Source organism: Rhinolophus sinicus, linkage group LG01 (assembly GCF_036562045.2).
Source record: "Rhinolophus sinicus isolate RSC01 linkage group LG01, ASM3656204v1, whole genome shotgun sequence".
Classification (NCBI taxonomy): domain Eukaryota; kingdom Metazoa; phylum Chordata; class Mammalia; order Chiroptera; family Rhinolophidae; genus Rhinolophus; species Rhinolophus sinicus.
In genome coordinates, this window is record NC_133751.1 from 61,869,802 (window position 1) to 61,895,245 (window position 25,444).

Consider the following 25,444-nt stretch of genomic DNA (forward strand, 5'->3'; position numbering starts at 1 on the left):
CAACAAATGTCACACTGGCCCACTTTAAGCATTTTAACAATCTCCTTGCCTCTACACCTGCTAACTCTCTGTCTAGTTCCAGCCATCTTCTAGCCAGATGATAGGCTAATTTACCTGCATTAATCTTTCCTGCCTTTACGTTAATCCTCCAAGAACCTTCACTAGATCCCCATAGTTTCTAAGAGTGTGTTAAAGTTCTCTGTTTGGAATTTGAGGCTCACTCATTCTGACCTCACTAACTTGGGCAGCCTTGTCCACAATGGGATTGCATGCTGTCATGCCCCCTACCCCCAGCATGTACCCTTCTTTCTTGCTTTTTGTCTGTCCATACTACAAGTGGTTAACTTTATTTATTTTTCTGTACTTTTAGAGCACTTAGAATTTGTTCCAAGCAGTTTAGCCTGTCTCCTAGGAATTTATTCATTCTTTTATTCAGCAAATGTTTAGTGCAAATACAGTGGAATGAAATGCTGGATAATGAACCAGCAGGTGTGCGAACAAAAGCAAACCTGGACTGGCCCCATGATGCTTAAAGGAAAATACAAGCAAGGATGATGCTTAAAGGAAATACAAGCAAATGTAGAAATACAGCTCTGACAAGAACCGTGAGAAAGATCTATAAGGTACCACAGGAGCATATACTAGATGGATGTTGCTCATCTGGGAGACCCTCCCTAGAAAGTTGAGGACTCGTCCTTTCAAACTAAAGGTGGAGCCTGTGCAAGACGGCTGGAGAGGAGCTCAGTGAGTATGAGGGGAGTGAAGAATGTCAGCCTGACTGAGTGGAGGAAGTCACAGCGCCTGTGGTGGAGATGAGGCCAGAGGGGTGGGTAGGACCAGATGTGCATGGCTTCATATGGGTCATGGTTGGAGGCTTTGGGTTCAGCCTAAGAACAGTGAACAGCGTTTGGAGATTTTTAAAGAGAAGGAGTTGGGAGACTGACCTCAGTGTGGAGGAGAACCAGAGTGTGTGCAGGTGCCAGTTAGGCTGAGGCTTATCTAGGCTGGAAGTGCGGTAGCTTGTACGAGGGTGGGAGTGAAGTTGGACAGAGAGCTAGAGATTCCAGAAATGCTTAGGAACTAAATAAACCCAATTTGATAATACATAGTATATGGAGAGTGAGGGAGAAAGAGATGTCAAGGAAGATTCCTGCTTTTTAGTCTTGTCCATTAACTGAGATGCAAAATGTGGGAGAGGCCCAATTTTGTATGGAAGGGTGGTGATTTAGATTGGGGGCTTGATTTAGAATTTGCAACAACCAAGAAGAGCTATCAGGAGCACTTGGATCCATGTGTCTGTTTTGTCCCTTATTGTACAGTAGTAGAATTTGGTATTCAAAGCCCTAGCAGTTTCTAAGCAATCCTATAAAGCTGAGCCATGAAGTACCTTGTCTGTGTGTTTACTTGTTTATTGTTGACTCTCCCACCAAGAGTATACGTTTCAATAATGTAGGGACATTGTCTCTCGTATTTGCTATTGTACCCTCATTATCTGGAATAGTGCCTGGCTCATAGTAGGTACTCAATGAATGGGTGAAAGACTGACATCTGAAGGCCCAAGGCACATAGAAATTTGTCTCTGGTGAGACCCAAATTTGCATATGCTCTGATATTAGCATGTGGGGACACGGATGAGTCACTGACCTGAGTGACTGATGTTGGGAAACTCCGAGCATCTGCCTCTCAACCAGGTCTTGTCCTCTACCCCTAATAACCAAGGGAATATCAATTTCAAACCACCTGAGTGGCTATTTTTTCACCTGGTAAGTTTATCAAAAATTTTTTTTGAAGATTGATGTTTTCCCCTGTTGGAAAGATTGTGGTGAAACCAAAGGACTATCACACTGTTGATGGGAATATAAAGTTTTTTCCTGAACTTTCTATTCAGATATAAAAGCCTTATTCTTTTTGACCCAGCAATCTCACTTTGAGAAACATGTCTTACTGGAAGGCATGCATGTGAAGAAATGCTTTATGTAAAGATATTTATTTCAACAGCTCGGGTCAGCATTGCTTGTGAAAAATCAGAAACAATCCAAATGTCTATCATTAGGAAAATGGATAAATAAATTATGGTTCATCCATGTAGTGAATTTTCAGGTAGCCACTAAAATAATAAGGTCTATATGTACTGATATAGAATATAATGGTATATCTTTAGTTTGGAGAAAAAAAATCAAAGTTGCCAATCAATGTACATGATTAATTTTTTTTTTTTTAAAGAACCACATAGGAAAAGATGTGGAGAGATATACACTAAATTATCAACAGTGGTACCTCTGGAGAGTGGAATTCATGGCAAGCAAGGAGGAACTTTTTACTTTATTGTTTGAAGTTTCTTACTTATTTTATATTTATAAACAAAAAAGCAGAAAGGAATTTTTGTACAAAATGGCTAAAATAATAAATCCGTGAATATGCCTTAAATTTGTGAATATCCCTTAAAGGGTTAAACTTGCACATTAGAAAACTTATCCAGAAGGCAGTTAGGTGGTGCACTGGAAACAGTGAAGGCTTTGGAATTTTAGAGGTGTAAATTTAAATCTAGTTTTGCTACTTACTAGCTGTGTGACCTTAAACCAGTTACTTCAGCTCCCTGAGGATTTTCCTCACCTATGAAATTGAGATAAAAATACAGCTTATCTCATGGGTCTTTTTGCAGAAGTTGAACCAGATACCATATAATAAAGCACCTACTGCCGTGTCTAACACCATGTAAGTGCTCAGCATATGTCAGTTTGCTCCCCAGGGTAGCCACATGGTTAGCAACTCCCCCCGCCCCCCCCCCCAGCACTGTTGAGTAGCACATGCCAGACCTTTGTTAAACATGTCATGCATAGACATAATTTCTCCCCCACCATGTCCTGCTTCTCTTTGTCCCCTTTTCTCTTCTAACGCTCTGGAGCTCGTGCTTATTGTCTGGACTCATTGCCAGTTCCTCTTCCCTTCATTTCTCTCGTATTTGCACTGTTATCTAAGGAAATGTAACAAGTACTGATAGCAAATATACTTGGGGAGATAGCTTGCTCAGAGATAAACTCTGATAGGATTAAACCTGTGTACTTTTCATTAATCTGCTTAGTGGAGCAGAGGTGCCTGGGTACCTGAAAAATACTTAGGAATTGAGACCTTCCATCAGAGTCAGCACTACCGTGTTTCCCCGAAAATAAGACCTAGCCGGACAGTCAGCTGTAACGTGTCTTTTGGAGCAAAAATTAATATAAAACCTGGTCTTATTTTACTGTAACATAAGACCGGGTCTTATATACTATAATATGATATGATATGTTATATACCGGGTCTTATATTAATTTTTGCTCCAAAATGACGCTTAAGAGCTGATTGTCCGGCTGCGTCTTATTTTTGGGGAAACGTGGTAGGCCCCTGTCTCTTTCCAGAAAACACCTTGCTCTCCCTCCCTGCCTACCACCCACTTCTAAACAGGACCCTTTACATGGAAAGGAGGGGAAATGCCATCTGGTCCTCTGAAAATAGTTCTTAGTTAAAAAAAAAGTTTTGCACCTATATCCCTGTACTGTGTGGATCATATGTTCTAGAAACTGTAAAACATCTTGCCCAATCTGATTCTAGACAGAGACGACTGAATAAATAAATGTACAAAGGTATCATGTATTCGGGAACACATGGCTTTTAGTTGTAAAGACAGTCTTTTTTGGTATGTTTTCCTTCCACTTTAATGTCAGATGGTAGTCCCCAGTCTGCACATCAGCAGTCTTGGAAAGTACCTCATGGCGGGAAACAGAGAATCCCCTTCCCCTTCTCTCCTTCCCATGAGCTCTGGTATCTCATCTGAAGTTATCTTTCTACCCTTAAATGACAGGTCTCCCTCCCTTCCTCTTTCACAGAGGAGGCAAATTGCGGATGGGTTTGGGAGGGTACAAAACAACACAATTTTAAAAGCTTTTAATGCACTAACTCATTTTGCAAAGAAAAGACAGTAGTGAAAGTGTTCATTTGTATCATTTTAGTTCTTTCAAAGTACTTTTACATACTGTTCTCAGTCTATCTCAAGCTTTTAAGGTAGGCAAGATATGCACAAATGATACAAATGACAGCTACTGTTTATTGAGTGTCTAGTATGTGCCTGGCTCTTTGCTAAATGCTGGACATTTGTTATCTCATTTAATCCTCACCACAACCTTATCAGGCAAGTATTAGCATTATCCCAATTTCGTGTAAAGAAACAACTGGAGTTTGGAAATAACTTGCTGGGTCTTTTAGATGATGGGGGAATGGGCAGAATCTGAACTCAGGAAGTCAGTCTTCAGAATTGATAGAGACAGCTAGGAAATTAGAGGGAAATGAACTGAGGAGAAGAATATGCCATAGGAGGAAGGAAATTTAATAATAGAAAGAAAATTTATGACTTTGGAAACTCATAGTACTAAGTTTAAAAGAGCAAACATGTAGTCTATAAAGCAGAACATTTATCTTTTTGAATCTGTTCCTACTTTCAGCCCAGATTTTGCGGCCTTTGGCCTCTTCTTGAAAACGTTCTCTGCTAGTAGTGTGCCTGCCCAGTGTGGTTCGTTTTACAGAGAAGTTACAGGCTAAAGGAAAGAAAGATGGGAGGTATTGGCCTTTGAGATGAACGTGCTACTTCCTTTCTCTTCCTCCCAATCTGAAAAATCCTCCTGCTTTTAGAGTCCAGTGCCTGACTTCCACTTGGAAGGTCAAACTTGCCTGCTTGGGAAAGATTGGGTTTTGGTGTCAGCAAGACCCAAGTTCAAATCCTGAGGCTGAGAAAGCTTGACTTATTGTCTGAATTTTTGCCCACGTAGATGATCCCACCAGTAGGGGGATTGTGAGGGTTAGAAACAATGTATGTACACCGCCCAGAGCACAGTAGATACTGAGATCCAGAGCAACAACTGAGAAAAAGAGAAGGGTTTGCTGTTTGCTCAGTACCTTTTGTCCTGGGACTCTTCCCCACTTTCCTTGTGAAGGTGGGAATGGCAGGGGATGAAGGTCTGAGAGCTGTGCAGGATACTGTGGGGCTGGCAAACCCCTGGAGGGAGGGTGAGTGAGCTCAATATGGTCAGAACATCTAGGAGAGTGGCATATTTTAAGGCTTGAAATTCACATAAGGGATGAAATTGAAGAGAGCATAAAAGAGTAGTGCCCAGGTACCAAAGCCAGTGCTGACATTGGTAAAGGTGAGTTGTGTGACCCTAGGTGTGGTTTGCCCATAATAAGGGCATTCATGGAAAGGGAGCTGAACAAGGATTCGGTAATGAGGGTGATCACCCCAGTCCCATTGTCCTCCCACAGTGTCAGGTTCAGCAATCTTCAAAGCTACCCTAGAGCAACTTCTGGCTCCAACCAAATTCCCTCCTCTGACTCCCAGCAAACCTACCCTACCCCCCTCCACATGTTCAACCTCTATGAAAATGTTGACTAGCGCCCTTTGGATAAACTACTGTTTATGTTGAATTACCATTCAGGAAAATAAAGAACATGTAGGTTATTAATCACGGTATCAATTGTATACTAATTATTGCTGGTGTAGCCTGGCTCCATACTCCAATTATTTGCAAGCTAATGAATACAAACACATCTTCCTTTATTTAATGAATAGCCAAGTAGAGTGACAAGAGCACTGCTCAGGGGAAGAATCTTTACTCATATCCTCTCAGAAACTGAATGACCGCAGACAAGTTACTTACCTTTTCCAGTCTCAGATCTGCTGTGTATGAAATGACAGCTTCTCTCCTCCCAGGGATCATATTTAGTGTGTAAGAGAACATATTGGAAAGTGCTATGTGAACCTAGGATTTTGTTTAGACCATAAATCAGTATTATTTTCTCTATTCTAATCCATCTGTGTTACTATACAAAATAAGCTACTGTTGACAAATTCATTTTCAAAACTCTTACCTGTAGCTCCTTCTACTGTTCATTTAAAGCTGTGTTGGGCAAAAATCTCCAAAGTCTATTTCAGGTCAGTTCTGGAAAAAAACAAATGGGGTGGTGAGGACAGAGAAGCAAAAATGAAAAAGCAGACTATGATATAATCCATGATAGGCTTGAGATACTGGTCACTGGCTCTTCCGTTCAGATTGGATTGATTTCCAGGAATCCTACAGCTGGTAGAGACAGCAGCTATTTTTACCCCAAACTACTGATGGCTTGTTTTCAAAATGATGTTCTTTTCCATTCACAGCTGACTAAGGAGATCATCTATCTTCCTAAAAACACCACTCTTATCCTATTCTTCTTCTTCAGAAAAGCCTTCAGTGATTATCCATTAACTAGAAATAGACATTAGAGTGTGATATAGACTCCACTCCATCTCTCCACCTCCCAGTCACCACCACCAGCACCACCTTATTTACCCCCTGTGTCTTCCATAAAGCCAGAGATGGCAGCTTGGTTTCTTCCCCCCAGGTTCCCCAAGTAACTGCCCCTTCCTGCTAAGGGCCTTTGCTCACTTATTTCTTCTGTCCTGTAATGAAGAGTTTCTCTGCCCAATCCCTATTTTTCATATATAATCTTAATCCTACCTGAGTCTTAGGGTCTAGCATAAATCTCTTCCTTCGTAAAGTCTTCCCCACCCACAGGTCTCCCCCGCATTTCTGCAGACCCTCTCCAGCGTGGTTGTCACAGGCACCTCCTCATCACAGCCCAGCCCTGGAGATGGCTCAGGTCACTTCTGGGGGCCAGAGACTGTCCTGAGCAGCATCCTGCTCTCTCTCTACGGATGAGAGAGAAGCGGGTACAGATGCCCATTATAGCCTCCATGGGCTATATGAGTGCTGTGTCCAGAAGGTGAGGCAGGACTCCGAACCATGTGGCCCTGGCCATTGAGACAGGCCCACTCAGCTGCTGTGTAAAAGGGGTGACAATATTTGTTTTGTTTGTGGAGTAACTCAGTCCAAATGAAGGCAGCTCCTCCTGAGAACCCCAACTTGAACCCTTTTCTCCTTGGCCCTCATTAAGGGGAAAGAGGTTTATAATTTTTAAATCTACTCTATACCAGTGTTTCTCAAAATATGGTACCCAGAGCAGCAGCAGCAGCATCTCATGGAAATTTGTTAGAAATGTAAGTTTTGGGGCCCCATCCAAGTCCTACTGAATCAGAAACTCGTGCTGACCTCGATCTGGTCTGTTACAAGTCTTTTCTGGTGGTGCATGCTCAAGTTTAAGTACTACTCTTCCCTAACCCTGCCATGAGAACATTCCCTATAATCTGGCCTATAAACATATTGACATAGGAACATTACAGGATGCCGATTATGTATGAACTTCTGACTGTGCCAAAGTCCCACCTGACATTTCTGTGCCACCAGGTTCCTATTCCAGGCCGACCTGGAGTATGTCTGTAGATTTGGAGGGCAAGGAAGAGACTTTTTAAAAAGAAAAACTCTTAATTCCTTCAAGTCTTTCCTGATAAATTTTGTCACAATCTGATCATTTTTGTTTTATTTGCTTTATGCTTATGTCGACCTGTGCTGCCAACATCCACTGGTTAATGTATTCTTGGTCATTCATTCCATCATTTATTCAACAAACTCTTGTTGAGAACCAAGGAGGTGACAGACACAGTATGAGCAGCTTGTGTTCATGAGGTGCTTATGTTTGAACAGTGCGTTAGGGACAAACCCGATCGGCATTCTCAGAGCCTGCAGTAAATAGGCCTTCACCAAGAAGTATGAAAAGTGCTTCCTTAGGGTAAGATGGTCATTTGGGGAAAACAGAGGGAGGCCCCTCTCCCAGACTTTCAGTCAGGGAAGGCTTCTTGAGGAGCTGAAGGGGTAGCTGAAGACCTACAGAATAAACAGTAATTAGCTTAGTGAAGGGCGTGGAATGGTGGCCAGTGATATAGGGCAGAGTGCTCCAGCCAAGAGATCTGCATGTAGGAAGACCCAGTGAAGACGGCGCTCCTAGCATGGAAAGGACTGAAACAAGTTCAGAGTGGCTGAAGCTCTGAGTGCAAGGTGAGGCATGAAGGGGAATGAAGTAGCAGAGAAAGGCTGATCGCAGACTGGACCAGCCTCATGGAGCTGGTTGTGGAGGTTGATCTTTATTCTTAGGGAAATGGGAAAACATTTTAAAAAGAAAGTGATGTGAAAAAATGTATATATTATCAAGGTCCCTCTAGTACTGATATGGCCTTATGTTAGCATACTTTCTTTATGTTCTTTCATGCATTATCACTATTGATGGACTGTGATCTTCCTGAGAGTCATGGGTCTTTCTCTTCATTGCTTTCCCCACTGTCTGTGCAGTCTCCATACCGCACCCTGCACAGGCCACGTAAGAACTCAGGCTCTGCCTGTGAGCTCCCAACCAGTCAGGCAGTGTGTTTGCTCATTTGCATCGCTTTTATTACCCCATGAGGAGAAGTGGGTCACCTCTCAGAGACCTGGTCTGCCTTCAACATTGTTTCCTGCTCTTGGCTGCAGGGTGCCTGTCCTTGCTGGTGACGGTCCAGCACACAGAGCGCTATGTCACCCTGTTTGCCTCTGTCATCCTCAAATGTGACTACACCACCTCTGCCCAGCTTCAGGACGTGGTAGTGACATGGCGCTTCAAGTCCTTCTGCAAGGACCCCATCTTTGACTACTACTCTGCGTGTGAGTGCCCTCCCCATACTGGCTCCGCTCGGGTCCCTTTTTGAAGTATTGCCATTAGGGTATAGGCATGAGTTAGGATCCCAAATCCTTTTAAATAAGGAGACACAAAGATCACTTAATTCAGTCCTTTCATTTTGTAGATAAATAAACTGAGCCCGTGAAGAGGAAGCAACTTGTTGAAGGCCACGTACTGTTGTATTTATTTTAAAACTTATGTCCCACCTTGTTCTGGAAAGGTTTAAGGTGGCTCAGACATTAAGTAACAGGCAGAGTAAGTCCTGCCCCCCAAGTCCGTTTCTGGTTGCGCGCCAGCGCAGTGAGATGAGGACGCAGATCTGCCTCCCATCACCCCCACCCCTTAGAATGTACACAAGAAGACTACACCCCACAGAATACACGAAGAATGGCCATTTCTTGCCTGCCACCCACTGCCATGTTCCCTTCTATGGCCAGCCTTCCTGGTGGACTAAACACTCAGTGATGGACAGTCACTGCCCCCAGGAAACACAATTGTTGGACATCCCTTACAACATCTGTACAACTGCCCCCTACATTTAGCCACGTCCCACCTCTCAGTAACGAGTGCCTCATTCATGTCAGTTCTGCTGTCTGGAACCAAAGCTCTTCCGAACAGCCCACCTCTGCCTCTCTCAAGGAACCAAGGAACCCCAATCCCCACCATCAACCCAGACAATTGACCTTGTGGAAATTTTGGAAATAGAATTAGACACTCTGTTTGTAGGAAGGAAGTGAGATTCCTAAGACGAGGAAAAGGAGGGGAAGGCATCAGCTTTACCTCTTTTGGTCCTGACTAATGTCTGACAGTATGAACCCCCAAACTTCACTGAGCCACCCACAGAGCCTGATGTTGTTCCTAGAAGATGCCTCTGTAAATCAAGGCATTGTTACCTGGGGGTTACTCTTCAAATGCCTGGGTTTCGTGGGAAGGTAGGAGAACCTAGGGTGGTAGGCATTTGCCCCAGCAGATTTAACAGCTCTCAAACTTCCTATTATAAGGGCAGGTGGATGAACCCCTATGGGAACAGAATCTAGGGTGACTGAAAATGAGACAAGGGAATTTGGGATGGGAGATGGGATGCAGCCAGGATTTGGAAATGATGGCCTGTTGGGGGATGTATGGGGGGTGTCTAGAGCCTTGCTGCTCGTAGTGTGGTTCATTGGTGTCACCTGGGAGCTCGTTAGAAATACAGAATCTACTCACTCCACGCCTACAGAATCAGATTCCCAGGGGACACATAGGCTCAGAAGAAAGTGAGAAGCTTCACTGCTCCAGGGAACAAACAGTAAGGGCACCTTTCTTCGTGGGACTTCCCCCGTTGCTGTGTGAACTGGGTGTGTCCTCTTTCCTCAGCATACCAGGCAGCTTTGTCCCTGGGCCAGGACCCATCCAATGACTGCAATGACAGCCAGCGGGAGGTTCGCATCGTGGCCCAGAGGCGGGGGCAGAATGAGCCCGTTCTGGGGGCAGATTACCGGCAGCGCAAGATCACCATCCAGAACCGTGAGTATTGGGGAGGCAGCAGGGAACTGAGGGTGGCAAGAGGTGCCGACCTCAGGCGTGGCGGGCTGAGTCAGTGTGGGGATTTCCCTTTTTTTCTGCTGCCTGATGGTCTGCTTGGTGCCTGCAGTTGTTTGAGGAAAGTGCCTGATCCGTGGAATGTGCTGCATCATCTGCAGTCACTTCGCTGGAAGTTCGTTTCTGGATGAGAGGATATCCTACAGCTTTGGCTAAAGATCTGGGAGTGGGTGGTTTCCTTTGCGTCCCTACAATTCAGGTGTGGATCAGGCTCCTTTGATCCCTTCCCTGAATTGCTCTTAGGGCCTGCTATAACCCCAGGCTCCTGAGTTTCCCTCTGGCCATGGCTGTTGTACATAGCTAAGGAAATAGAGGCTTCCAAATAATGGCCACCTTGAGACCATCACCCTTCATTGGAACAGAAAAGAGCACTGGGCTTAGAATGAAAAGACCTGGCTGAGTGTGCCATTGTTTCCACCTGCTGGCTCGGTGACCAGTGGCAGATTGTTTTCTCTGGCCTCTGTTGCCTCATCTGAAAGATGGGCATCATGGTCTGTGTCTCCCCACACTGAAGTGAATATCAAATGTGACTTCTGAGAGCTCTGTCTAAAGCATATCTCTTCTTTGTGCTCAGTACAGGGGGTGGTGGTTAGAGCCCTCACTCAGCAGTCAGACTCAGGTGTGGGTCCCAGTTCTGCACTTACAGAGTGGGTGAATTTGGGCAAGTCCCTTTGATATTTTAGCCTCAATTTCTGTAAAATGGAACTTGCCATAGTACCTGTCTCTTGGAGAATTGTCAGAATTGATGACATGTATAAAGTGTGTAGTGAACTTTAGTTATGATCTCTCAGCATACTTTTGGATGGATGGACAAGCACCCTACATTCCTGTCTTGTAATCCAGGATTAGTGTGATGGGTTATTGGCACAGAACTCAGAGCCTATTTCAATGAGCTTTGTGTGCTGTCTTAAATAAACATTTGCTGTTTAAAAAGAAAAAAAGGGTGCGGGGTGGAGAATATTACCTAGCAGGCCACTCAGGGGACGCATAACAACAATGTGAAGAAATTAGTGACTATTCTATGACCATTGAAAGGTAGATCATTTAAAGGGAGCCAGTTTAACTGCTGCTTCCAACTTTGTGTCTAATACTTTGGCTGTAATACTTAAATCACATCGTTTTACGTTCAACCTCTGATTTCCCCGACGCAGCCCTTAATTAAACTCCTGGACTTAGGAAACATCTGTTTTTCTTTTCCAGTCTCCAAGGGCATCCTCAGAGATTCAAGGTGGCTCTACTTTTTCCAAAGCCTACAGAATAAGCTCTGATCTGACCCCGAACTTTAACATGTCTTTAATTAGCAAGTCTCCATTACAGTTTTTGAAGGATGAAAGTACCCATGGGTGATAGTCTTGGCTTTTCTGTCTTTTCTCCTAATTCTGAGCAGTGCTATATGCCAGCTCTACTCCTAACCACTTTGGGTCAGACGCTGCCTCTTTCTTACTCCCATGGGAAAGTGGTATTTCCCCTTGGTTTTTATTTCTCCCTCTAGATTTGTGACTTCCTGGAGCCCTGGTTTTCTGACACTTTTATGCCCATTTTGCATCATTTGAGATGACCCTGTCAAATCAGTTATTGGATCACTTAAAATGTTAACATATTTAAATGTCCATATTACTCTGAATCCTTAAAACAATCTTTATGTCTCCAATAAAAATTGGGGCAGATTTATAATAAGCATTAACCTTTGAGGGGGAATTTCTCCCAAACCATGCTCCCAAGTCTGTGGTAAGCCTGTTTCTGGGAAAGGTAGTGGGCTTAGAAAATCATGAGTAGGAAAAAATTGTAGAGATTGACGTAGAAAGAGAAGGAAACAGAAGTTAAAGTTAGCTCCAGTGTTGTGTGAACTCACATTTTTGTTTCATTTCCTCAATAAATATTTCTTGACAAACAATAAAGAATTGCAGATATACAGATGGGTACTTAGACTTATTATGGTGATACTCTGTAAGGTATATCAATGTTGAATCACTATATTCTGCCGCTGAAACTAATACATATTGTATACCATCTACACTTTAATTTTTTTTTTTTAATTTTTAAAGAATTGTAGATCTGATTGTCAACAAGCAGGAGGAAGTCTATAACGCTAAGGTCTTTAAGAATTTGAATATGTTCCCTGGCACTTACTGGGGCTAAAATAGCGGGGACGTGGAGGCTGCCCTGATGCCTCTGACTGGACTTCATGCTCCTTCAGGACAGAGGCGGGTCTGCTCCTCTTCAGACCTCCAGTATTTCCTTTTCAGATCTCCCACAGTGTCTGATCTAGTGCTGTACCCACAAAAGGTCTTCAGGCAGCATTTGTTGCATTTACTAAACTTGAACATACCATTTCTCTATCTTGATGGTGTAGTGCAGCCCTAGGTCCTCACAAGAACTGAAATTATTTTCTTGAGTAACATTTACTCTTTAAATATTGGCATTTCCTTCCTACTCATTCAAGTTCATCGCATAACCAATCCCTTCAAGGTCCAGAGTTGTCTGTTGACAGCTGGTGAGGGATCCTGGCTTTAGCCTTTCCCAGCCAGTTTGGAGCTTAGCGTTGAGGCAGAAAGATATGTGTTGGAACCTACTTTTGCTAAGCATTCTCTCTCTGTTGTTAGGCCAGTTTCTTAGCATCCTGGAAAAGGCCTGCTTAGTTTCTTGGTTTCTTTAACTGAAATGCAGCTAATAATGGTACCCACTGTATCGGGATTAAGATTGATTGCAAGTAAGCAAAAGCCCAAAAGATTAGTGACTTAAACAATAAAGAAGTTTATTTCTTCTGAGGAATAAATTTGAAGGTAGACAGTCCAGAACTAGTGTGGTGGCTCTGTTCCATTAGTCCTCGGGACCCAAGCTCCTTCCAATCACTACCAATCACTAAGAATGTCATCTTCTTCCTCATGGTCCAAGATGGCAGTCATCACATTTTCTTTCCAGATAAAAAAGTAGAAGAAGAGATGAAGAACAAAAGGGCAAAGATATTACTAAACCATTTTTAAAAAGTTCCTGAGGGACCGGCCCGGTGGCTCAGGTGGTTAGAGCTCCATGCTCCTAACTCCGAAGGCTGCCGGTTCGATTCCCACATGGGCCAGTGGGCTCTCAACCACAAGGTTGCCAGTTCAATTCCTCGAGTCCCGCAAGGGATTGTGGGCAGTGACCCCTGCAACTAAAATTGAACACGGCACCTTGAGCTGAGCGGCCGCTGAGCTCCTGGATGGCTCAGTTGGTTGGAGCGCGTCCTCTCAACCACAAGGTTGCCGGTTTGACTCCCGCAAGGGATGGTGGGCTGCGCCCCCTGCAACTAGAAAACGGCAACTGGACCTGGAGCTGACCTGTGCCCTCCACAACTAAGACTGAAAGGACAACAACTTGAAGCTGAACGGCACCCTCCACAACTAAGATTGAAAGGACAGCAACTTGACTTGGAAAAAAGGCCTGGAAGTACACACTGTTCCCCAATAAAAAAATTTAAAAAAAGTTCCTGAGAGTCATCATGTGACCCTTTTGCTTACATTCTATCTGCCAGAACTGAGTCAGGTGTCTATGTCCATCTGTAAGAGAGAATGGGAAATACTGACTTTATTCTGGATGGCCACGTACATGACCAAAAATTCTATGACTATCAAAGGGAGACTAGATACTGGAAGATAACTAGTAGTCTCTACCTCATCCACTGAGAGAATTGTGGTGGAAATTAAATGAGGTGATATATCCAAAATCCTTTAAAGATCCTAAAAGGGCTCAGTGAATGATCAGTTCTACCCCCATTGTGCTGTCTGGAGAAAGAGGAGGTTCTCAAAAGAAGGGATTAAGCCTTTCTCTGAATTATGAGCGGCTCTCTCAGAAGGTGGAAGTGAAACCAGAGCCTTTAATCAGTGGCACTTTCTCCCGCCTTTCTTACAGGTGCAGATCTCGTGATTAATGAAGTGATGTGGTGGGACCATGGAGTGTATTACTGCGCCATTGAGGCTCCAGGGGACACATCAGGAGACCCGGATAAGGAGGTGAAGCTCATTGTCCTGCGTAAGTGCGCCTTGAGCTTTCTATTTGTCCACTCCACCATGACACTTTTTTCATACAGAAAAAAAGCAAAAACAGAAACAAGCAAGCCAACCTCTGAAGTTCCCTTACCAAAGCTAAACTTGTTTTTTGTTTTTTTTTGCCAGTATTATTGCTCAACCTTAACCCGTAGGTCAAGAGCAGTGTTTCAACCTCTAGAATGTTATACCTGGAAGCATGTCCCTGCACATTTATTTCAGCCCCTGCTCGGCTTCTCCCCCGCAGACTGGCTGACGGTGATCTTCATCATTCTGGGAGCCCTGCTCCTGATCCTGCTGATTGGCGTGTGCTGGTGCCAGTGCTGTCCTCAGTATTGCTGCTGCTACGTCCGCTGCCCCTGCTGTCCTGACCGCTGCTGCTGCCCCGAGGAAGGTGAGGAGATGCATACACAGTGGGATGGGGTGGTGCTGGAGCCTGGTGCCCCAAACGGGTCAGCTTCCAATGTCCAGGTCAAAACCTTGGGTTCTTCCAGATTCTCCTCCATTACCTTCTCCCATCACAGGATTGGACATCTTTGGCTTCAGCACAGACGGTGATGCTTGGGCAAGCTATATAGGCAAGTGGGAGGACTTTAGCCAGTCCTCATTCCAGCCTGACTAAGGCTGCCTTCAGGTGGCTCTGTGCACGGCTGGCAGTTCCTCAGTGGCCCTGATACGAAGCTGTGCTCCAGTGTTGGCTCCTAGCACCAGCCTTGCTTGAACATGAGATGGCTGGAGACAACGGCTTAACTGTAGCAGCGGAGGCCACTCCTTAGAGATGACTTGAAAAAAGCAGATCAGAGGAGAGAGGTGTTAGAGCAGTGGTTCTCACTCTTAAGAGTCCCCTAAAGGGCTTGTGAAAGCTTTATTGCTGGCCCCACCTCCAGAGACTCTGATTTCATTGGTCTTGGGTGGGCCGAGAATTGGTATTTCTCAAAAGTTCCCAGTGATGTGAGATGCTGCTATTGGGGGGGGGGGGGTCACACTTGGAGAATCTCCGTTAGAGGAAGGGAAGAGGGAGCAGAAGATCTTGCTCTGCATGTCATCTTTTCTTTAGGCTGAAATTTGACCTTTTACAACAGAATTATGGCATGCCCTAAATAATTTGGCTGTAGAATGCATGGTGAAGGTCAAAGAATAATACATTATTCTACGAAGATCTTTTCGTAGTAAATAGATGGAGTGGAATAAACTTCTTTCAATGGAAGGAGTTTTTGTGTGTTTAAAATAACGTTTCCTTTTCCAGATACGAATACGGTATTACATTGTAGAACATTTGAGAAATTCTGGAAAATGTAAAGACTAATCTTAGCACCCAGAGATAAACCACTCTTATCATTTTGATCCATTTGAAAAGAAAATTTTTACAGGAAAAATAAGGAATTGCCTCATAAGATAGAAACAAGATCTAGTCTGGGATGTCCAGAAGGTCTGAGTCTGGTTTGAGGCCTGTTCCGAGGTTTCTGTCTTACAGCAAAGGAGAACTAACTTTTGTTGGATGTCTGCTGTGTGTAGGCCCTTTGCATATATTTCCCTACTGAATCTTCACAACCCTAGAAGTTAGGTATCGTAACTATTTAACAGATGAGACTGAAGGTCAGAGAAGTCACACAGCTAGTCAGTAGCAGTGGGACTACAGTGTTGAATCCATGTTCATCTGACTTATGAGAGCCTGAATTTCCCACAGAATGGGATCAGCTGAAATACCAATGAACTCCTTAAAGAGGAAAACTAGCAGAGAACTCAATACTGGGCTATAGAGCTCCCTACCTTTAAGGGGCCTCTGGGAGAAACGCCGTGGAGAAGTCACAAGCACTGGAGTAGTAATATGCAGGAAGAGGTGAGAAAAACCCTCCCAAGGTGCCTTCTGAGACTCCCTAGGTCAGTGGGATACTTTGTGACTATTTGTTTTCCTAGACTACGATAACCTTAAGTATATTCGTTGGCAAAGGACTAAAGCCAATGGGAAATGAGGAAAGTGAAGCATTATGAAGTGAGTTAATCACTGAGGAGAGACAAAGCCAGTGGGAGTGACACCAGGCTTACAGTGAAAAGACTACCTTTAGAAAGGAAAGGAAAGACAGCCTGACCTCTGAAGAGAGAGGAAATCATAATGTGGAAGATGATTCAAGGATCAAGGAGGAAGCTGAGGGAGCTCACATCAGCCTGTCTTGTTTTCAGCAAATCAAAATTCTAGATGCAGAAGGGAGCTTCAAGAATGATGTCAGTGGTTCTTGAACTTTTCTGACCACAGCCCACCTCCCTAACCTGCTCCCACTTACTAGTAAGATTTAATAGAGGACCAGGAGAAAAATGAAAGTGACACCAAATTTTAGTAGTTCTTGATAATTCACTTAGTACTAGTAAACAACCCACTGTAGAACTTAAACATGAAAGTGGTTGAAACTAAACCTTATTTATTCTGAGAACTGGAGAAACAGCTTTCATCCCTAGATCGGTTACTGGCCCTCCTCCCCGCAGAACCTCAAGGCATACCCTGTAGTAAGCCGCAGGCTACATTGAGAATCTCTGATCGAGGCCACCGTCCTCACCCTCCTCCCACATGAGGAATGTGAGGCCTAGTGAGACTCTCCAAAAGTACACGTAGCTTGTTTGTGGCAGGGCCTGGCCTCGACCTACGTCTCTTGATTCCATGCCCAGAGCTGGTTCTTCCTCAACAAAGATGACATCATCATCGGCTGAAAATTCATGAGGGGAAGACATGAGAAGTGGGGAATGTTTGAACTGCTGCTCTAGAGGAGGGAAGCAGGGTTGTGAGATCAGTCAGGGAAAGTCAGGCTGGGAGGAGGGCTATCTGAGGTCAGTTACCCGACAGTATAGTCAGCTCTGACAATGTGGGGCCCTGAAGCATTGGCTGGTGGTTCCCTGAAGCTGAGATGGTAAGAGTTCAAAGGGTGTGGGATTCTAGAAAGCTCCTGAGAATGTTGCTGAAATGACTGGCCAGTTAAGTCATAGGGGACTGGTAGTTTGGGAAAAAGTAAAAGCACTCCGTGACCATGGGTCAAAAGAGGCAAAGAATGAGTTCTTTAAGAGTGGAGGCAGGTGGTAAGGAGTGGTGAGCAGTTACAGGCAAGTGCAAATGGAAATCTCCAGGGGCACCAGGGGTCTTGCTCAGAGACGATGCTGGCTGCAGGGCACAAGAGGCACAGGTCTCTGGAGGAAGAGAGGTATTAAGTGTCATTTGTGTCACAAAGGGGGCATCTTAAAAAATATGCCCCAGGTTTTCCTTAGAAATGAAGGTAAATATACCTTTGGTGGTTTAGTCTCCAAATGTGTGCTTTGGTCTCCTGTGGGCTCTAAGGCAAAAGAAGCGACTTACAACAATTTGTTATAACAATGAACCACTATCTACCGACTATCATATATTAGGCATTTCATGTGTATTACTTCATTTAATCTCAACAACCTTGCAAAATAGTTGTTATTATCCCCAGCTCACACATGAGGAGATTCGGCCCACACCATCTGGAAACTCACTCAAAATCACACAGCAAGTACATGCTGGTATTCAAGTTGAAGTCCATCTTTTTAAGGGACCCTTAAAGCTCCTTTTTAACGAAACCTATCCCTGAGGACCATATTATCCCAAAGGTTGTTGAGAATCCTTAATAGTCAGCTCCAGTTTGACTCCCCAGTAGAGTCAGGGACCTTGTTGAAAACAAGGATTTTCTTGCCTTGCATTAGACTGAAGGAAAGTCTCTGGGGAGTGGGGCCCAGGAGTTTGTATTTTTAACCAGCTCATTAACAGTGACCAAGGCAGGCTTTACTCATTTGAGGTTCAGAAATAACTTATTAGGAGTCTTTTGAAGCTTTGTTACTTTCCCTGTGTTTCTTGTTTTATTATCTGTTTGATTCCCCATTGGGTGAACAGCAGAAAACCCTGATAGTCTAGACGTCCCCGTGGGGATATTTCCAGGGACAGGAAGGCAAGGGAGAAGCTCAGAGGCTGTGTTTTCCACTCACATTTCATCAGTTCCAGGAGGGGAGAGACCCTGGGGAAAAGGTTGTGTCAGCTAAGAAGGGAGCAGGTGACTGAATCTCTGCAGTATGTGAAAAATTGACAGGAAACTCATGGAGGATTTGAAAGGGTCTGTTGGGAGTTATCTGTGCAGGGGTTCCCATTAATTTACAAAGTCATATGGGGAGCAAAGAGTAAGCCCAACTCACCCTTTCCCTCCTATTAAATTGAGGGAGTAGGAGAAGGAAGTGGCCAAACGAAGGAATGGTACCATCTGGAAGAAGCCAGGATTCAATTAGTTGGGTGGGGGATGGGTAGAGTTGTTCCCAGTGGAATCAAATGGGCCAAGGAATCCTGGGCCTTGGAAGCAGAGACTGGTCCAGAGTGGGAGTGGGTTTTGAAAGGTGTTGAGCTGAGTTGAAGAGAAATAAAGTGAGGAGGTACCTCGAGGTAAGGACTTTTTTTTTTTGCTTCACAGAAATAAAGGCATCTGAGGACTTGGTGGTTGAACAGAAAGAGCACAGGCTTGGGTGTCAGACAGACACAGGGTCACACCCTGCCTCTGCCAGTCACCTGCTGTGGAACCTTGGTCTGGGAAGGCCACCTCTCGGAGTCCAACGTCCTCATCTGATTCCCACATTGAGAGATTTCTCTGAGGACTAGCAAGCTTGTGTAAAGTGACTGGCACATACTAAGGAGGGCATTATGTTTGCTAATGGTGGCGTGTATAGGGAGCTGGGGAAGGCATCTGTTAACAAGAGGAAGAGGAAAGTGCTGAGCAGTGGACTTATTTTTGGAGGGTCTGGAGTACTGTTTTTGGCATGAAGGTGTGGCAGCTGGGGGAGCTGCTGTAAGTTTGCATCTGATTTCCTCCAGGCTGGGCTGTGACTCACCATTAGGGCTGGATCTCGCCGACATTTCTAGGGGGAGGCTCTGCTGTAACCACTTCCTGTTGTGCTGGAAGTTTGTTTCACATTGCAGCCATTGGGTAGCTGTCCAGATGGCTCGTTCACTGCTAGCCTCACCAAATGCTCCACCTTGTACAGCTAGGGCCAGAATGCCTGCCTTCTATCCCCCTACTGGTGGCAGAAGGGAGCCTCAGGTGGAGCCTGCTACATTAGGGGTGGCCACAGGGCTTGGGGAACCCAGGCTAGGGGCCTGAGGCAGGCACTTCCTGCACTTAAACACACAGGTACATTTCTTCCGTGCACGAGTAGACAGGGACTTTGGGAGACCCGGGGTACTCAATCATAATGACCTCAAAATAGAAATTTATGAACAAAAACAACTAAATGCTTTTGCCTTTAACTTGCATTTACTCTGGGTTATGAGCTTCAGACCAGTCGCACCTAGGGGACTGGAGTGACGTGTCCTTGAATCCGTGGTGTTGCCTTTTAAATATTATTTTCTTTGCCCTGAAAGGAAATGGTATTTCCCATCTCCCTTCTCTGCCTCCACCTTACTCCTGAGAGATTCCCCCTTCTTAGGGAAAACCCCAACATTTAATGTGGTGAAGGGAAGAGTGCAACGGGTCCATTGGATCCACTTCAGCTCTTCGTATTCTCTTGTTTTCCTCCCCCTGGTGTTCTCCCACTTGCTGGTGTACCAGCTAGAAACGTTCATTGCCAGTAATTCTGCCCATTGACCTCAACGTCGACGTCCTTCTCTTTTTCTTTTTCCATTCTGAGCAGGCAGCCCTGAGCTTACCTGGCAGCCCCTGACTCACAGCCTCCTCTATGCTCTTTTCATCTGTTCCTTCTATATTTGGTCTGTGGCTAAAGGCCATGTTGGTTTGTGGCCTGAGATTTCATTGCTGGCTAATTACCCACGTATCTACTGATTTGTTTTAGGTGACCTTGGGAATGGGCAGGGTGATGAAATGTTTTTGAGATTAGGAAGTCACATTTTAAGAGTATCCTTTCCTGGGGTGCAGGAGTTGCAGTCTTGCCTACGGAATTTATTCCCAGTCCTTTCCCAGAGGAACCATTGATTCACTACTCCCTTAATTCTTACTCCCATGCAAGGCAAGAAAGGTCATAATGAACTTTGAGGAGAGGAACTGGCCTCTTGGCCAGGCCCCTGGGTGAGGACAAGTGAAGTGGGAGTTGTGGGCCTTGCCCTGGCTGAGGGTCTGCATTTCTCCTTTTCCCCCCTGCAGCCCTGGCCCGCCACCGCTACATGAAGCAGGCTCGGGCCCTAGGCCCTCAGACGATGGAAAAACCCCTGTACTGGGGGGCGGACAGGAGCTCCCAGTTTTCATCTTATCCAATGAACCAACTGCTGCAGCAAGGTAATCCTTGCCACCAGAGATTTAGGGTGGGAGAGGGCAGAGGGCCAGGGTAGGAGCATGGGCTGCCTTGGGGCCTTCAGGACCAGTGTAGTGGGTATCTTTATGATTGATGGTGGGAGGGGATGGATGCAAGCTAAATAGTGTGGCATTTTGGTGCCTCGATTCTGAGGAGCATGTTTTGGGCCAGCAGTTCTGCATGTTCTTACCCTTGTTTCCATTCAGATTTGTCCCTGCGATCCAGCCTCCCACAGATGCCAATGACGCAGACCACTGCTCACCCTCCCATCAGCAACGGGGTCCTAGAGTATTTGGAGAAAGAGCTACGGAACTTCAACCCTGCCCAGCCTCTGCCTCCTGACCTCAAAGCCATGTCTGGCCAACCCTGCAGCATGCTGTCCTCTCTCGGCTCTGAGGTGGTGGAACGCAGAATTATCCACCTGCCCCCGCTGATCAGAGACCTGCCATCTTCGAGGAGGGCCAGCAACTCCTCCCGCCAGCAATGGCTCAACCCAACTCCCCCTGGACCCTGGGATCTGAGGGAGGAAAGAAGGCAGCACCACCATTCTGATTTCCACCAGGAGATCCAGGACCGGGAGCTTAAGCGCTGGGCATTGGAGCAAAGGGAGCTGGACCAGCTGCGGAATGGAAGGCACCACAACTCCAGGCTGAACAGGTCACCCATGCCCTGGTCAGACAGGGACAGCCTCAGCGATGGCCTTTCATCCAGCGAGGAGCGCTGGCGGCCCAACCGCCCCCCTTTCCGGAACCACTACCCAGACAGACCCCACAGGCCCAGTCCCCGAGAGAGTGCCCAGAGGCACCAGAGGCGCAGGCACCGAAGTTACTCCCCGCCCCTCCCCTCAGGTCTCAGTTCTTGGAGCTCCGAGGAGGAGAAGGAGAGGCAACCCCGGAGCTGGGGGACTCGCCACCGCCGCCGGCGCTCCCACTCCCCAAACTGGCCTGAGGAGAAGCCACCCAGCTACCGCTCACTGGATGTCATCCCAGGCAAGAATGGCAGGAAAAAAGGGAGTGTGGAGAGGCGCTCGGTGAGCCTGGGGCATCCTGCTGAGGGTAGGGCATGGGCAGAAAGGACCCTTCCGCCAGGCTTGGTCACAGCTGACAGAGGCCACCTCACCTGCCACCGCTGAGGGTACCTCTTCCCTTGTTTGCACAGTTGCCCCCTGTGCCCCGTGGGCTTGGTGAGACGCCTCTTGTAGAGCTAGAAGGGACCTAGTGAGTGCAGAGGGCAGTGAGGTGCTGGATGCTTACAGAGGGCCTTCTCGTCCTCGGGTCCCCCATTTTACAGATGAAGAAGTGAGACTCAGAATAATTAAGCACCATGTGTGAGTAGTGGAGCTAGGACTGGAACGCGGGTCTTGACGGCTAGGGCTTTACTTCCTCTGATTGCTGCCTTGCTTTACTTAGCAACCATATTTCCATACCCCAAATTAGAAGACATGGCCAGATGTATGTGCCACTTCTGGGTGCTACAAATCAGTGTGCAAAGCCCTGTTACTTTCAAGGATGACGTCCTCTGAGGCACCCCCTGGGAAGGATCATTGAACTGATAAAAAAAAAAAAAAATAGACCACCATGAGTCAAAACTTTAGGATTCTGTGAACAAGCAAGGTGCCAATGGGTGCAGGTCAGCTTACCGGCCTAAAAGGGATGCAAAGAGGGATGCAGGCCTTTTGGGCCTTTGAATATAGGCCATTTTAAAAAATGATGTGACTTAAAAAAAACATTTTATAATTAATATATCCAAATGATGGCATTCTTTTAATGTCCCTTTGCAAAGTTATGACATCGTTGCTCAAAAAATACTTATGAACTTCTTCCAGAGCCAACTTAAAAGCTATCCACAAAAATCTATTTCTCTCTTTGACCTATATCCTTTCTATTTCAATTCTGTTGCGATAAAGGGATATGTGGTCAGCTCTGAGAGATGTTCCCAAAGTAGAGGGATATTATAGAAACAAGACTTTTAGTCTCTCACACACTTCGAAAGCTACAACTCCCATTTGGAAATGCGGGTTCTGCTGTAATGTGTTTAAAAAGCAATCACATGCATGGTGTGTGCAAAGCCACGAGCACCTCATGAGAGCCTCAGCGCTGGTCTTCTAGGGAAGAACCTTTGTGAGAGGGCGCAGTGAAGAAGGTAGCAAAGGCCTGCAGGCATTTCTGAAATAATCAATGGCAATTACATTGTATTCTCACAGATGTCCCAGGAGAGAGGCAAAGACTAGTAGTAATGAAAATTAGTAGTATCCTAACTAAGTGTTATTGAGCTCTGGATATTTATGCTACACCTCATTTAATCCTTACAACATTCTGTGAGGTTTGTACTGTTCGTTTTACAGGGGATATAACTCTTTCTTCCCTGTTAACCGCTAAGAAAATTATATCCTGAAAGAAAAAACAAACAGAATCAATTAGAGGTGGGCCAACTGCTGTTACTTGAATTATGTAGTGAATAAACTGTCTCTTTATTTTAACAAAAAAACATAATCTAAAAGCCAGTTTTTGGCCCCCAAATCCAAACCGTATTTTCTTCTAAGTTTCTTCTTTATTTTCCTTTAGTTAAATTATGTAGTTTCTTGTGAGAGAGGGGTAAGAGGAACACCAAGGCACTGGGATAAGCCTTTTCTAAGTCTTATTTCATCTAATCCTTGTAAGAGCTCTGTGAGGCTCAGTGAGAGTAAGCAACGTGCCCAAAGGGAGTGAAGGCAGAATTTGAACACAACCTCGTGATTTTCAAACCTGTGCCCTTTTCAGTATGAGTGATTGCCTTTTAGAAAGAGAGAAGAGAATCATGTGCGGCAATGATGTTTTCTGTGACTTTATTCTTCATTTTCTGAAAGTATCAGCTTCCTGTACCATCAAGATGTATACACCAATACTTCTATCACAAGCAAACCATAGTTTTGATAGTAAACTTGTTAGCGTGAGCAAAGATTTCATTCAAGATCATTTTAAAAGCCTTCATTGTTTTGGATCTCTTTGAGCTTATCTTCCAAAGAGCTATCAGTTTACGTTATCACATTCAACTGTCCACTCATATTCTGAGTGACCAGAGGCCCAGGACCAAAACTTGATTTGGAAGATTAAGTGGTTTGAAGGGCACAGTGTTTTGTGTGGTACTTGAATTTTGAATGCCGTTAGTGGGGCCCCAGTCTCCAGGGCCAGCCTCATTCTTTGCTTCTCTCCTTGGTGGGGGCTCGATGCTTCCCTGTCCTCTGAAGTCTTTGGAGCTTGTAGGTAACTTCAGAAGTTGTAATATAATTGGGCCACTAGATGGTGATCTTTGATCGTATGTAACTTGAAATTTCCATTTACTCTTTGAGTTGGCAAAAGGTGTTACTATTTTCTTAAATCAGGTTTTTAGCAGTTATAGCTTTACCATAGTTTTTTACAAAACACTTATTAAAAATACTTTATTAAGTATTCAAAGCAATATGACTTAATCAAAAAAAAGCTTTTGGCTCACACAGAACCTCCTCCCTCAAAAAGAATGTTTAAGTAAATACCAACAGACAAGGGCTTCCAGGTAAATGATCTTGTGGAAATGCAAAATAGGTAAGAACTACTCTCTCAACAGTGGCCCTGAGAAAATGGGAGTTATGTTGAGGAATCTCCCATTTGACTTCAGAACCAGGACTCCAGCCGAGATCTCATTTCAGGTCTGCTGGTCATTTCATTCTATTAAAGGCTGCAACCTCAGAAATATAAGAAGCAGTAACAGCAAGCTTTAAACCTCAGTGGTTTTAGACTGAGTGGCCCATGTGTTCCTGGCCTCCTTCAAATCAATTATCTTTCTTTCTAATCATGCCCTATCAGAAAGGGCTCCGCACGGAATTTCTGGTTTGTTCTGAACTTGGCCTGTACACACCTGTTCTAGTAATAGAAAACTACTGCAGTCTTTCCTCTCCAAGCTAAACTTAAACTCTCTGTAGAGAATCCAAGATTTTTTTTTTCTTAACTCTTTGACTTAATAAAAAAAATTTTTTAGGTCAGGATACTTCATCTTCTACTTTCAGTAAAATATCTATTCCTTGATAATGTCTAGGTTTTACTTCAGAAAGCTCTGGACAAGTCCCTTTTGCTTCATTTTGTTGCTTTTGTGTCAGAAAGCATTGATCTCACAGCATTTTAATTAGAAACCATGTGCACTAAAACTCACTTTCCTGATAAAATAGAAACACAATTTTTTTAAAAAAAGTAGCAACATGAATATACATACTTCTACGATGCATTTTGATCAGTATGTTTTGGGACAGATACCTTATCTTGCCATTTCAAATAAGGTAACATTCATGGACTACAGCTGTAGGTCAAAACTTAAATAAAATAATCCCCTACAATACAAAGTTAGAGAAATATGAGAAATGTAAAGCATAGTCCTTGCCCTCATAGAGCAAGTTGAAAAAGCCAAAAGATCAAGTGGAACAATGTCTGAAGAAGAGCCACTAAGTTTGGTCAGGGAGAGATAATTAGGGTCTTCGAAAAAGAACTTCAGAGAAATACTGAAGTGTGAAGCTAAACTTTTTAGATGAGGGCTGAGAAGGAATAGCTTGGGAGAGTATAAATAGGAAAAGGAGAACTTATTCGGAGCAATATGAATACATGAATGAATGATAGAGAGCTAGAGTGATGAATGGAACAGGGTATCTTTTTTTTCCCAGTCTAAGGGAGGCTTGAAGATGATAAAAATCAGTAAAAGGCAGAGTAAGACTAATAAATTTTCAGAAATTAAAGGTGTCTGAGGGAGGCTCCAGAGAGGTAGGAATGAAAAGAAACTTAACCCTGGGGAAGAGACTGGCTTCATTAAGAATTAGAAATATTTTTTAGATTCACATCTGCTGTCCCAGTAGCTACCACTCACCTAGGATTTGCACCAGAATCAAGCACACCTTTGTGTATTGTATGCACAGACAATAGAGCCCAGCTGACTGGATTTTT

General features: G+C 44.6%; 1 protein-coding gene across 5 annotated transcripts in view; it reads left to right on the plus strand.

Annotated features, from left to right (window-relative positions):
* Nucleotides 1-25,444, plus strand: part of ILDR1 (immunoglobulin like domain containing receptor 1) — a 39,122-nt gene that overhangs the window by 4,618 nt on the left and 9,060 nt on the right. The window contains exons 2-7 of one of the 5 annotated variants that reach the window (XM_019714051.2): nt 8,427-8,597; nt 9,970-10,119; nt 14,083-14,202; nt 14,464-14,610; nt 20,354-20,485; nt 20,708-21,531. In XM_019714051.2, the coding sequence (XP_019569610.2) occupies nt 8,427-8,597; nt 9,970-10,119; nt 14,083-14,202; nt 14,464-14,610; nt 20,354-20,485; nt 20,708-21,531 (1,544 nt within the window). Of the gene's footprint in view, nt 1-8,426; nt 8,598-9,969; nt 10,120-14,082; nt 14,203-14,463; nt 14,611-20,353; nt 20,486-20,707; nt 25,443-25,444 lie in introns of those variants that run through there. The other 4 variants (XM_019714052.2, XM_019714050.2, XM_019714054.2 and 1 more) reach the window with 4 other exon arrangements.